Genomic DNA, 12,060 nt, shown 5'->3' on the forward strand with positions numbered 1-12,060 from the left:
AAAAATAGTGTTACACGGCTTGTATCGCTGCTCCCCGGAGCGTCCCGTCCTGAAGCTTTTTTCTCACACACATTAGAAGCATTTCCCCCGAGCACATTGATTCGGACATGCTCAGTCACGGGGGCATAGTGGGGTGTCGTGCCCCAGAACTTATGTAACCTCTCCAGGGGTGACTGGTTCTGTCTCTGCTGCTCTGCTGTCTGCGTGACGCAGCCCAGACCTCCGTGTCCAGGCGTGCTCCCCACCTCTGTGCGTGCTCTGCTCCCTGGAAAGGAGGTTCCTCGGATCGCAGCCCCGCCGTCGGGGCCCAGGCTCCTCCTCGCCTTTCTTCACCGGCATCGGGGATTTTCATTTTTCGATTGACATTTTGTTGGTTTGAGGTGTTCCAGTGGTATCTCTGTATTTGGCATTGATGTGATTTCCAGTAAAGCTGAATCATTTGTAATACATTGTACAGTTGACCATGTGTAGTTCTTTTATAAATTGCTGGTTTGCATTCCTGGCCTGTCTTCCTATGAGAATATTCATTTCTTATTGATGTATGAAGGCTTCTTTAAATCAAGTAATTTTTATTTGACTTTCTGGTCAGTGTGTCCTTTTTGCCTTTTAATTGTACGTTTTACATAGTGAAAGTTGAAGGTTTTTGTGTATGCGTGTGGTTTCTTCCATTGCATTCCCTGTTTTAGGGTCAGGAGGACATTCTCCTATTTTCTCATAGTTCCTTTTTCAATACTTGGCATTTTAATGTATCGGAATGTTTTTCTTGTGTGAGCCAGGATTCAAACTTAGATTTTTATAATGATTTAGCCAGTTTTCTCAGGAAAATTCATTGAATATTCTCCGTTGATTTACACATGCTCCTTCTATCATATACTAAACTCTTACGATTTGCTTCCAGGCTTTCTTTTCTGTTCGATGGGTAGGCACGTCGTTTTTGTGCCCGTCGCTTTAAATAATCGGAGCTTTCTCTACAGTACCATGTGCCGATGTCCCTCCTGCACACAGTCATTTGTTTGGTCTTGTTTTGTTTCTCTTGGCTAACTGGACCTGCTTTTTCTCTTGGTGCTTTCAGTTTGAAAGTACTTTGTTCCCGTGCAAGCACCTTGCTGTGCGTGGGGAGGTTACCCGGTCAGCTGGCTGATGGGTGGCGGGCGTGCGGCTCAGTCCTGACCAGACCTGTCCCTGTGTTCCCTCCACAGCAGGTGGCCCAGAGCATCGTCCATCTCCACCAGCTCCTCAGCACTCTGCAGGTGCGTGCCTTTCCCTCTCCCCCTTCACTTCCTTCTTTCCACAGGGACGGTCAAGAGGGTGCATTGGCCTGGACTTTGCATTTGTAGGTTTCTTATGAGTGTCCAGGGCCCTCGGTCTAGAGAAGAGTGGCTCTCGCGATGAGGAGGGGGGTCACAGGACGCAGCGGTTAGGGTGGACAGCTGGTGGATGGCAGTTCTGTAGCAGCCATGCCCCAGGAGGCGCCAGCACGCCCTCGGGCCCTCCTGTCACTCCAGAGAGGCTTTGTTTAGTAGGGTTACCAGTGTCCCTGTCCCGTTTCTCTCCGTGCTGTTTGGATAGCAGGGCCCTTTCGAAACAGCTGTTCTTTATACTTCCCGGGAACATCTTCCAATTCTGCTCACTTTCGTTCTTTAAGAGCTAGCTAATCCCATCCTACCTGCCCCCACCTGCAAAACATACTCCACACCAATGCTGGCGCCTGCAGACTGCACGTGACCAAGTCTGACAGAACGCTGAGTTCCTGCACCGTGGGCGTCCCTGTTTGATGACTGACTGCCCACAGTTCTCCTGGAGTGTTCTTCCCAGACCAGCTTTAAATGAGAGCACAGTGTACTCTGTCTAGCGACTAGTGCCCCCAGGGACTGGGTCAGGGGGACAGGAAGCAGGAAGCTCGCTGTCCCCCTGGCCAGAGGTGCATCTGTCTCCTCTGGTGTCTCCCCCAGGGGGTGGTGTTGCAGCAGGACACCTACATCGAGGACCAGAAGCTGCTGCTGGCCGAGAGGGCGCTCACCCGGAGCCTGTCCCGCCCCAGCTCGCTCATCGAGCAGGAGAAGCAGCGCAGCCTGGAGAAGCAGCGCCAGGACCTGGCCAACCTGCAGAAGCAGCAGGCGCAGCACCTGGAGGAGAAGCGCAGGCGGGAGCGCGAGTGGGAGGCCCGGGAGCGGGCGCTGCAGGAGCGTGAGGCCCGGCTGGCCCAGCGCGAGGAGGAGGTGCAGCGGGCGCAGCAGGACCTGGAGAGGGACCGGGAGGAGCTCCAGCAGAAGAAGGGCGCCTACCAGTATGACCTGGAGAGGCTGCGCACGGCCCAGAAACAGCTGGAGAGGGAGCAGGAGCAGCTGAAACGGGACACGGAGCGGCTCAGCCAGAGGCAGATGGACCGCGACGCCTGTCAGGTAAGAGCCCCGAGCAGAAGGGGTTTGCTGCACCTGTCGTGGGTACAGTGAAGAGCCCTCGTGTGCAGAGCACCGGAAGGAGGCCGGCCAGCCAAGACGTAAAGGCTGTTTCTGTAGAGTATCTCTTACACTAAAAGGGGCAGGTGAGGAAGCGGGTCTTTTTCTCGTTTTTTCATCTCCAAGAGGCTGAGAGAATGGAAATGCTGGGGATTTGGTCAGGAAGTTGTCAGAGACTTGGAGCTGACGGGCACTTCCGCAGCGTGTCTGAGACAATTTCAGGGGCCACCCCTCCTGCTCTGTGCCATGTAAGAAATCAGAATTGTCACCCCCTGAAGGGACCTGCAGCGGACGGGGTGGGGCAGGGGGTGCACAGCACGGATTAGGGGCCACACAGTGCCTGTGAACACCAGGCAGCAGTAACACCAGGCAGCAGTAAGTGGCTCTGATGCGTGTGGGTCACAGTAAGGACAGGCGGTGGGTTCAGGGGGTGTCAGTTACAGGGAAGAGCCGCCACCCTCTCCCCAGAGGGAGCAGCTGCTCTTCTGTGGAGGGGTTCTCCTGCTTGGGGGTGCGGGTGAAGACTTCCTTTTCCTGTGGCTGTCACTCCCGTGGGAAGGAGGCTTTTCCTTCCGCAGCCACTGGCTCCCGCTCTTCTTTGCGTGAGACTCGGTGGCGGCTCTGGGACACAGACACTCGTGGCAGGTGAAAAGCCTGAGCACACAGGTCGCTTGTAGATGCCGTTTGATTGATTGATTGACCTTGGACCGTGAAAGGAAATTATACTCCCATCCTGTAGGAGGCGCAGTTTCGCTGTCTGCAGAGGTCCTCTGTCACCTGAATGGGGGGAGCAGCCAGTGGCTCTGCACTGCTCCTCCAGGCACAGGACGGGCTCCGCCCCCAGTCCTGTCAGCGGGGCTTCCACAGGCTGGAGAGAGTGCGTAGTAGGCTGCTCGTCTTCCTCTCGCTCCCGCTTTGGTTTGCATCCCTGTGGAAGTCAGTTTTCAGATCAGCAGCTCCCCTGTTTCTCCAGGGAGGGGGGGTTCTTTTTTAAGCTGCCTCATCCAAGGTCCTGTTAATTCCGTACGATGCTGATGTGACGCACATATAGTGAATACGGTAATGGTGTCCAAGGTGATATTTTTAACATTTTCGTAGATACTACTTGGGGGAGGGCAGGAAAGGAGTTCTGCATCTTTCTATATTGAGGACCGGGGAGCCCAGGGAGGCGGGTCGCACCGCGCTGGCCCACCAGCTGCCCTGGGCCAGCACCCACCCGGTGGGCCCCGGGCGCCGCGGCCTCTCAGCGACCCCTTCTCTGCACGTGTGCAGGTTTCACATCGACACACCAAGCTGCTGAAGATCCCGTCCTTCCTCCCCAACCCCGAGGAGTCCCCCTTGCCTTCTGCACCTTCGATAGCCAAATCGGGCTCGTTGGACTCAGATCCCTCAGTGTCCCCCAAAAGGAACAGCATTTCTCGGACACAGAAAGATAAGGGGCCTTTTCACATACTGAGTTCCACCAGCCAGACCAGCAAAGTCCCAGAGGGTCCGAGCCAGACCCCGGTGCCCACCTCCTCCTCTTCCACCACACGCCTGTTTGGGTTACCAAAGACAAAGGACAAGAAGGAGAAGAAGAAGAAGAGCAAAGGAGACCGCTCGCAGCCCCGTGGTGAGTCACATGCCTGTCTTCCTGTGGCCGTCTTGTCTTGGGTTCTGAGGAGGGGGTGGGCATGGGACAGGCTGACGAAAGGGCTGTTCAGGTGTATGAAAGCCCAACCACCTGACTTCTCACCCAACCCACTTGCTCTGCCCGAGAAGGACTGAGGCAGTAATTCAGCGAGCCTCTCGGAGCCTCCTCTGAGGCACTGTGCAGAGTAGAGGGCGGTCTTTGTTTTCAGGTGTTTGTTATCTAATTAAGGGATGTAAACCCTCCTAAAGGGGGCACTTTCAGTCTTTCCCACCTTCCTGTGTCCACCGAGTCCAGTGATGGATAATAGTAACTCGCACTCGGTGAGCATTCCGAGATCACGTGGACTCCTCGAAGGGACGGTGGGGAGGAGGCGGGGCTAACTCCAACACGGGCCAGGAGCCTGCAGCTCGGGGAGTAACTGGTGTGCCTGCCCTCGCAGAGTTTGTGACTGACCGCTCAGCCGGGCATCCCCGTCCTCACCCCCCCAGAACGATTGCACGCTCCCTCCATGTGAGGTCAAAGAGGAGTTTGTTGCTGGTCTGTTTATGAACAGGAAGTCCAGTGCTTCTTCAGAGGGAAAGGAAGGAGTGGGGAGTGACAGGCATCGCTGGACCTCACTCATGGAACTGGCTAGGGAACCCACGTGCGGGCTGTTGACGGCCCACCGGGCCCGTCATCTGTCTGTGTTTGGGGACCGAAAGAGGGTGTCCGCCTCTTTTCTGACTCTCTTTTCCCTCCTCGGTTTCCCCATTTCCAGACGGCCCTGCATCAGAGGTGCCCACAGAGGGTGAAGAGATCTTCTGCTGACCCCATTCCTCTGCCGGCAGTGTCGCCAGCCCTGCCCCCCTGCGTCCCTGCGTGCCCACTCCGTCCCGTCGACACCGTGCTCCACCAGCGTCTACTGCTCCGCGCCACCTCGGGCCGTGGACCTGGGGAACGAGTGGTCCCGAGCGTCAGGGTGGGTAAGGTGGCCCCAGACTTACCCACCCAGGTCACTGCCCTCGACTCTCGGGCTGGGGCCGGCCTACCTGAGGATGTTACCCTGAGAAGAGTGTCCCCCGAAGTCCAGGTGCTGGTTTGGGACATGTCAGGAATTCCTAAAAGCTGAACGAACGTTTCCAGATGAGGGGCGCGTGCTGGCTTCCTTTCATTCTGGGGAACACACCTGAAAGCCGGACGGCAGGCAGTGTGGACTTCCTGTGTGCGCGTAGACGGTAGCCGTCGGCACCGACGGGGGTGCGGCAGAACCGTGCACCTTCGGTCCCAGACACTCCCTGCAGGTGGCTCGCAGGCGCTCGGCCTCTCGCCTGCTAGGCCCCCGAGGCGGTGTCGTCCCCCGCCCGCCTCACCCCTGTGGACATGGGTTTCTCATTTCATTTCAGAAGGGATGACAAGCATTTGTGAAAACCAGTGAGAATGGACCTGGTGCGTTTCAAAACCATGAGAGCTGCACCAGCTTGGTTTTGGTATTTCAGTCACAGCCTCTAGCGATCTCATTGGTCAGTTCCGGAAGAAACTCTGCACTGGCTTTCCAAGGTGTTTGCCACGTATTCCCGGCACAGATGAAGTAGAGAGGCCTCCTCACTGTTACCCTTGCAGCGTGACACTTTCTGGTTGTCACTGACCATTCAGAAATGGCCACGGCCTCCTGGCAATGTTCCTGAGACCTTGTGCAGTACCCCCCGAGAGCAGTTGCTCCTGCCTGACCCTCCCTGTGGGAGACAGCGGTCCCCTCCACGTTCCACCAATAGGGACCGCATGCCCCCCCCGCAGGGAGCTTGTCCCCACCCTGTACTGGGACAGCTGGCCAAGGAGGAGGGCCAGTGAAGGTGTGAGCTTCCACCAGTGCAGACAGAAGAGCCGGTCCAGGCGTGGCTTGCGAAGGTTCTCATTCTGTGTCACGGGGCCTTGGCAAAATTTAATTTCTTAAAAAAAATTTTTTTTAATTTAAAGGTTTGTTGGTTCTTACACTCGGATGCTTGATGATGCCTGTGTTTTATGCCACCTGTGTTTCATGTTCTTTTCCCTTCTCCTCCTTTTCCTTCGGCGTTGGCATCTGTGTCTGTTTTCAGCTTGTCACCGGCTGGCAGGTGCAGGACGGTTCATGGGTGACGTTTCCCTCCGAGGCCTCACACGCCTGCCACGCTGGGAGCTCCCAGGGGGCGAGACTGGGGACAATTCTCTGCTTTAAATGTGGCCTTTGATTCCTGCTTTCGCCCCTTAGGAGCCGGGTCTTTGACCATACTTTTTAAAAACAAAAAAAACCCCTGTAACTTGGTGCTTGTTGATGAATTGCAAGCTGGCCTTGCAGATGGAGATATTTATCTTTCAGTTTATTTGAAAGAGGTCTGGTTTAAAATTGTTAGCCTAGATTTGTTTTATTTATTGTGTGTGTCTGTGTGTGCCTGTGTGTGCCTGTGTGTGTCTGTGTGTGTGATAAGGGTGAACATACTACTCCAACGGTTTCAACTATTACCTGATCACTACGGAGAAGGAACAGCGGCCCGCCTGCTCGCTCCTCGGCGTCTGTCAAAGTGCCTTGAAGGCCCCAAAGAAATTACCACTGGGGGAGGGGTCCCTTTCCTTCCCTCCTCCCACCCCACCTCGTTCTTTGCTCGAGGGATGTCTTCCTGCTTGAGAGCTAAGAAACTGGCCGCCTGTGAGGGACGTTTGCCTGTTTTTGTCATTGAGATTTCTTACCTTTCAGTAATAGACTTTAGGGAAGAAACTGAGCTTTCTCTTGAAATCATGATGTAATACCCCCACGCCCCCCCCCCACCCAAAGACCCTAAACAGCAAAAGCTACGTTGCTTGCTTCCTTCTGCCAGGCCCCCAGCTTCAAGGTGCAGCTGTGGCTGTGCTGGCTTTCCCAGGAGCCGCGTGGAACTCCGTGTGTCACTTGCTGGAGGCAGCCCCCGGCTCCGTGTTGCACAGAGAGAAGTGCTCTGCCAGAAGGGGCCCTGGCAAACCTCCTTCCTCTGGGTCGGCGTGGGCCGGGCCACCTGTGCTCCGGGCTGCAAACAGGAAGGGCTTCGTGCCCAAGAGGTTGGCGGTCACGAGTGCCCTTTGCAGAGGCGCTGCGGGCTCTGAGCACTGGACCGGGCCGCACAGCGCGGCTGGGGTTTCGGCCCCACAGACCCGTGCTCTCCACCCGCCGTGGTGTCTCCCCTTGGGCGTGGAGCTCAGGGCTTCAGCTGCTGCACTTGTGCTTCTGGCCCCGAGAACGGCTGTGGCCAGCCAGGCTGAGCCCTGTCTGGGAGCCTTCCCCATGACGAGCGGTTGTCTTCCAGGGCGACGCGGATTCAGTTCCCTGGGGTCGTCCCATGTGAGAAAGCTGTGCTTCTCCATCAAGCCCCAGAAGTCAGGTGCCCCAGATTGAGTTTAAGTTTTGGGGGGTGGAGGGAGACAACCTCCCAGAGTCCCCAGATTTTCAGAACCTAGTAAATTTTCTGGAAGGAGGGTGTATCTTCTCTCAGTTACATCATCTCAGTGGCTGTCATCCTGCCTGGGTGGCACGTGCACTTTGCAGGCCGTCAGCAAGTTGGCTTCATTGTGGTGACACCTGTGTCGACTGGTTTCTTCTTTGAACATGGAGAGAGTTAAAAACATGCAAATTGCTATAATTCAGCCTTTGCCAACACGCCATCTTCTCCCCTCACAAGGGCTGTCTGTGGGCAAGGCACCTGTGTCAAGATGGTTTTTGGAAAGGTACGAACCTTATCCCTTTTCCTCTTATGTCTCAGGGTAATGCCACTGAAGGTCGTCCCTTCGCTCGTCTGCTCCCTTCGTCCCCCGCCCTCCCCCCCACCCCGGCGTGAGTGGCAGTGAGCACAGATGTGTAAGAGCCTTGGGGTTTGTCGGACCCTTCTTGAGTGGAGGGGAGATGGCGTGGAGGGGTTAATAACATAGGCTGTCGGAAGTAAAAGTTAGAGCCACAGTCTTAGAGGCCAGAACCTGATCCAGAAGTTTCAGTTTACTGAAGTGGTTCCTGTTTCATCCTTCTGTTTCCAGGGCTCTTTACCTGCAGCTGTTTCTTTCTTCCCGAGGATTTTGGAACAGACATGGGAACGGCAGTTTACTTTGGCGTCGATGGGTGGCCGGTTGTGCCCAGAGGACAGCCAAGCCCTGGGAGGGCGTTAGAGAGATGGTCCTGGTGGGCGGGCTCCCGTGGCCATAAAGAGGATGGACCGCTTGGAGGGGACACTGCAAAAGGGCATCAACATCAGCCCCTGTCCCCCGCCACCCCTTTGCTTGGATGCCCGTGCAGTGTGGAGCCGGAAATGTGCCTGTGGAGTGCGTGGTTGGCAGAGGTTGAGAGAGAGGTGTGCCTGCCTGCCTGCCTGCCTGCCTGCCTTTAGCAGGGCCGGTGGACATGCACACGACCCAGGTCCCAACTGGCCGGGTGCCAGCCTGTTTGCTCTTCTGACCGGCCCTCAGAGACAAGGCTGGGGGCAGAGAGTTGGTTTCGGTTCGGTTCCTCCTTTTTCCTTCAACATAGCACAACATTCCTCGTTAACCAGAGTTTAGAATCTACTGCCTGCTGGCCAGGTTTTAAAATGAGAAGTATTTTAATGCTGCCATAAAAAGAAAAAGACAAAACAAAGGCTTCTTTCCATGGCCTCCTGGCTCAATTTAATTTGTCAGAAAGATGACAGGCCTTGCAGTAGTTCTCCATCTCGCTAAGGTTTGAAGATGGGCAAACCCAAGTGGCTCAAGTCTCTCGCACCACAGACGGTGCGGACCTGCTGCACACGCCCAGTCTGAGTCGGCCGGTGCCAGGGCCTCCCTGCTGGGAGCCAGAGGGTCTGCGCCCCCGGCCTCTGTGCACCCCGGGTCTGCACCCCCGCTTGAACACCTCTGCCTTTGCAGCCGCCTGACCGGAGGGCAGCGAGAGCGCTCCGCCAGGGACCCGCCCTGTGGCTGTGTTCAGCCTGTGGTTTCCTGTGTGTCACGTACCCTGTCACCCCGCCGGGGGCGCGGGGCGGCGCCAGGATGTGCGGGAGGGTGATCGCACACACCTCGTACCTCTGCTTCTGCTCGTCGTTTCCGATGCTACGTGAGCATTTCTGTGCTAAATCCTATGAAATAAAAAGTGGTTAAAACCAAGATGCTGTACAGTAATTTGTAATTATGTATAAAGTAAAAAGCTGTTTTAAACTATAAAGATTTTTTTTTTCAGTGTTTTCTGGAATTTTACCATGACATACTGGCTTTGTATTTTATTTATCTTCTTATCTTAGTTACTGGCTTCAGATTCTTGTAAAATTCTTTTCAACCCTTCCAAAAAAATAAATGTCCTCTAAGTCTTCACTGTGGCTGCTGTGTGCCTGTCCGTCTGGGCTTCCTGGGGGGTGTCTCAGGATACTCTGGGTTCCTTGTAAAAGGGGTAGCCCCTTCCCCAGCTGTAACGAGAGCCTTTCCCCCAGTGAACACTGTTTTTTTGTTTGAGGACAGAAAGCAGGAGATCCTGAAGCACTGAGTGTCTCCGTGGGGACTCCCACTCTCTCCTACAGCCGGGACTCAAACCCCTCAGGGTGCCCAGTGTCAGAACTCTTTCCAGTTAATGAAGTAAAACTGTCCTTTGCCGTGGATTCTACGATGTGAAAAGATTAACGTTATATTGCCTTTTTGGCCAACTTTCATCACCCCATCCCATCCGCCAAACAGGGCAACTGCCAAAACCTAATTCAGGAAGAAAAATCTTATTTGCCTGGAGCAGGCTCCCTGGGGATCGACGGGATGTGACCGCAGAACGCTGGAGGCTCCACTGAGACATTGCTGAAACACCCCCGAGGAGCTGTGCCTGCCCCTTTAACAGGCTCCTCCGTCCCCTGGACCCTGGGGATTGTGCCATATGGTGTCAAGCAAAGGGGCCTGGGATCTTGGCATTGCCACTTGCAAGCTCGTCACCCAACAACGGAAAAGAAAGTCCTGCCCTAGTGCCAAGTGTCCTTCCTTTCTCCGTGAACTTGGAAGTGCACCAGTTCCTTAAGAGGCTCCTTTGGCCTTGGCAGTAGCTGCTTCCTACAAGCCAGTGACACCCTGGTGCCCTCTCGCCCACTCACTGTCCTTGGCTGTCACTACAGCTGCACCAGTCCCCTACCCTCCTGAATGCCCGTCCCACAAAGATGCCTCAGCAGGGCCAGGAGAGCGGTTCCCAAGGCCTCCCGCGGTCCTTGGGTCTGAGCCAGGGGTCAGGCTCTGCCTGGGAAGGAAGAAGAGCGAGGAGGTTCCATCCATCCTTCCAGAACAGCAGACGCACGAAGCTCTGGGGCTCCAGGAACACTGGACAGCCATGCCGCAAGGCTGTTGCCCCTGCCAGCTCCCGACAGGAAGTGCTGTGCCCGGAGCCACTGCCACAGCGCAGACCTGGCCCCTGAGTGCCGTGCACAAAAGCGGCATTTTTCTGCCTGCGGATCCCCATGCCCAAGGGAGAGCCGTGCTCCACAGACTGCCTTATGAGACTGGGTGTTGCAGCAGAGGCTCTGCCCGGACAGGAAGTGTGGTAACCGATGCCACAGAGCAGAACAGAAATCTGAGTCAGGAATAAAGGTGCCAGCGAGGCCAGCAGAGAGCCTGCCTGGGAAGGAGAAAATGCGGTGGGTGCACGGGCTGTGTTTTGTCCTCAGAAGCAGTAACGAGCAGAACCGAGGTCAGCCGAGCTGTAGGGCCTCAGAAATCAGACTGGGAACTCCTGTCGCTGGGGGGGGCCAGTCACCTCGTCCCTGAGCGGCCTCGGGTCCTGGATGCTTTGTCAGTGAGAAGGATGCTTAAGGAATTGCCCCCATTCCTTCAGGGGCCTCCTGGTCACCTACAGGGTGGCGAGGTGCTCTGCCACCCTGTGGGTGTCCTGAAGGGGGCGCAGTGGGAAGGGGAGTTGGGCTTGGGAGGGGTTGTGTGTGCCCCAGATTCAGGGAATGCGGGCTGCGGGGCCCCACTGGCCTCCCCACCCCCACCCGTCTCGTCCCTAACGGCCTTCGGTATCCACGTTACAGCCTGGCCCGTCCCCAGGCCGCTCTGGCCTCCTTTCATATGCTAATTGTTGCTCTGTGCAGCTAGAAATAGTCCCCACTGAAGTTGGGGCTGCTCCTCCCTCCGGGCGCCTTTGTGGAACTTCCCTCGTTCCTGGGAAACTGTATCTGCAGGGGCAGAGGGGAGAGGGCCGCCGTGGGAGAGCTGACTGGGGCGGGGGAGGGGGGACAGAGTGGCTCCTGGGAACAGACCAGCTGAAAGCCAGGCCTGCTTTGTTCTCCCTGCGGAGTTGCCCCTTCCCCCTGGGAGGGTCCCTGCACTTCCCACCCCACCCCCAGCTTCAGAGTTGGAGCTGGGCAGTTGCCCGGGCAACCTCGTTCTACCCAGCCTTGCCCTGTCTTGTGTCCGAAGGAGGGGACGCCGGCCACCTGAAACGTGGTCCCCGGCTCTACGGGAGTCCGGCTGTGGTGAGGAGGAGCTTGCGAGTGTGCTGGGGGGGCCCACGCCAGGAGGGGCCGCGGACAAAGGCCGGGGACCACCAGGTGCAGTCAGCGTCTCAGGAGCTCGCACCATCAGGAAGCCGAGGCACGCTTCTTCAGTCAGACTGCGCTTTCCGAGCGGGAGCTGAGGTCCTCCGGCTGCGGCAGCCACGTCCTCAGGGTGGCTGGCGACGTGGAAATCCAGGCCGAGGGAGGAGGAGGAGGAGGAGGGGGAAGCACGTGTGCCACGGGGAAACCGCAGCCCCCATGCTGAAACCCATTCGGCTGCTTGTGTCCCAGCCGCCAGGGCTAAGCAGGAAACGTATTTCTAGTGGGGTTTCCTTTGACCCCCCCCCCCCAAAATCTGGAATGCTTTCTTGCACAGCTCCTTAGTTGGAAAGTTACACAAGGATGGGACGAAGGAGGTGGACACTGTTGAAGAAAGCACTGAGGTACTTCATGTGCCTAAGGAGGAAAGACACCCACCGTGCAGGAGCAGAGCTGGCTGGCATCTGGG

The 12,060-nt window shown here is 56.4% G+C and overlaps 1 protein-coding gene across 13 annotated transcripts in view; it reads left to right on the forward strand.

Moving 5' to 3' along the window:
* The window catches only part of AKAP13 (A-kinase anchoring protein 13), a 223,929-nt gene extending 214,527 nt beyond the window's left edge, over nucleotides 1-9,402 (forward strand). For 12 of the 13 annotated variants that reach the window (XM_036013131.1, XM_036013123.1, XM_036013125.1 and 9 more), the window contains 4 exons: nucleotides 1,200-1,250; nucleotides 1,953-2,402; nucleotides 3,732-4,071; nucleotides 4,850-9,402. In XM_036013131.1, the coding sequence (XP_035869024.1) occupies nucleotides 1,200-1,250; nucleotides 1,953-2,402; nucleotides 3,732-4,071; nucleotides 4,850-4,899 (891 nt within the window). In that variant the 3' untranslated portion in view covers nucleotides 4,900-9,402. The remainder of the gene's footprint in view (nucleotides 1-1,199; nucleotides 1,251-1,952; nucleotides 2,403-3,731; nucleotides 4,072-4,849) is intronic. The other variant, XM_036013126.1, reaches the window with a different exon arrangement.
* The last annotated feature ends 2,658 nt before the right edge of the window (nucleotides 9,403-12,060 follow it).

The sequence above is a fragment of the Phyllostomus discolor genome, chromosome 12 (assembly GCF_004126475.2).
Source record: "Phyllostomus discolor isolate MPI-MPIP mPhyDis1 chromosome 12, mPhyDis1.pri.v3, whole genome shotgun sequence".
NCBI classification, from domain to species: Eukaryota; Metazoa; Chordata; class Mammalia; order Chiroptera; family Phyllostomidae; genus Phyllostomus; species Phyllostomus discolor.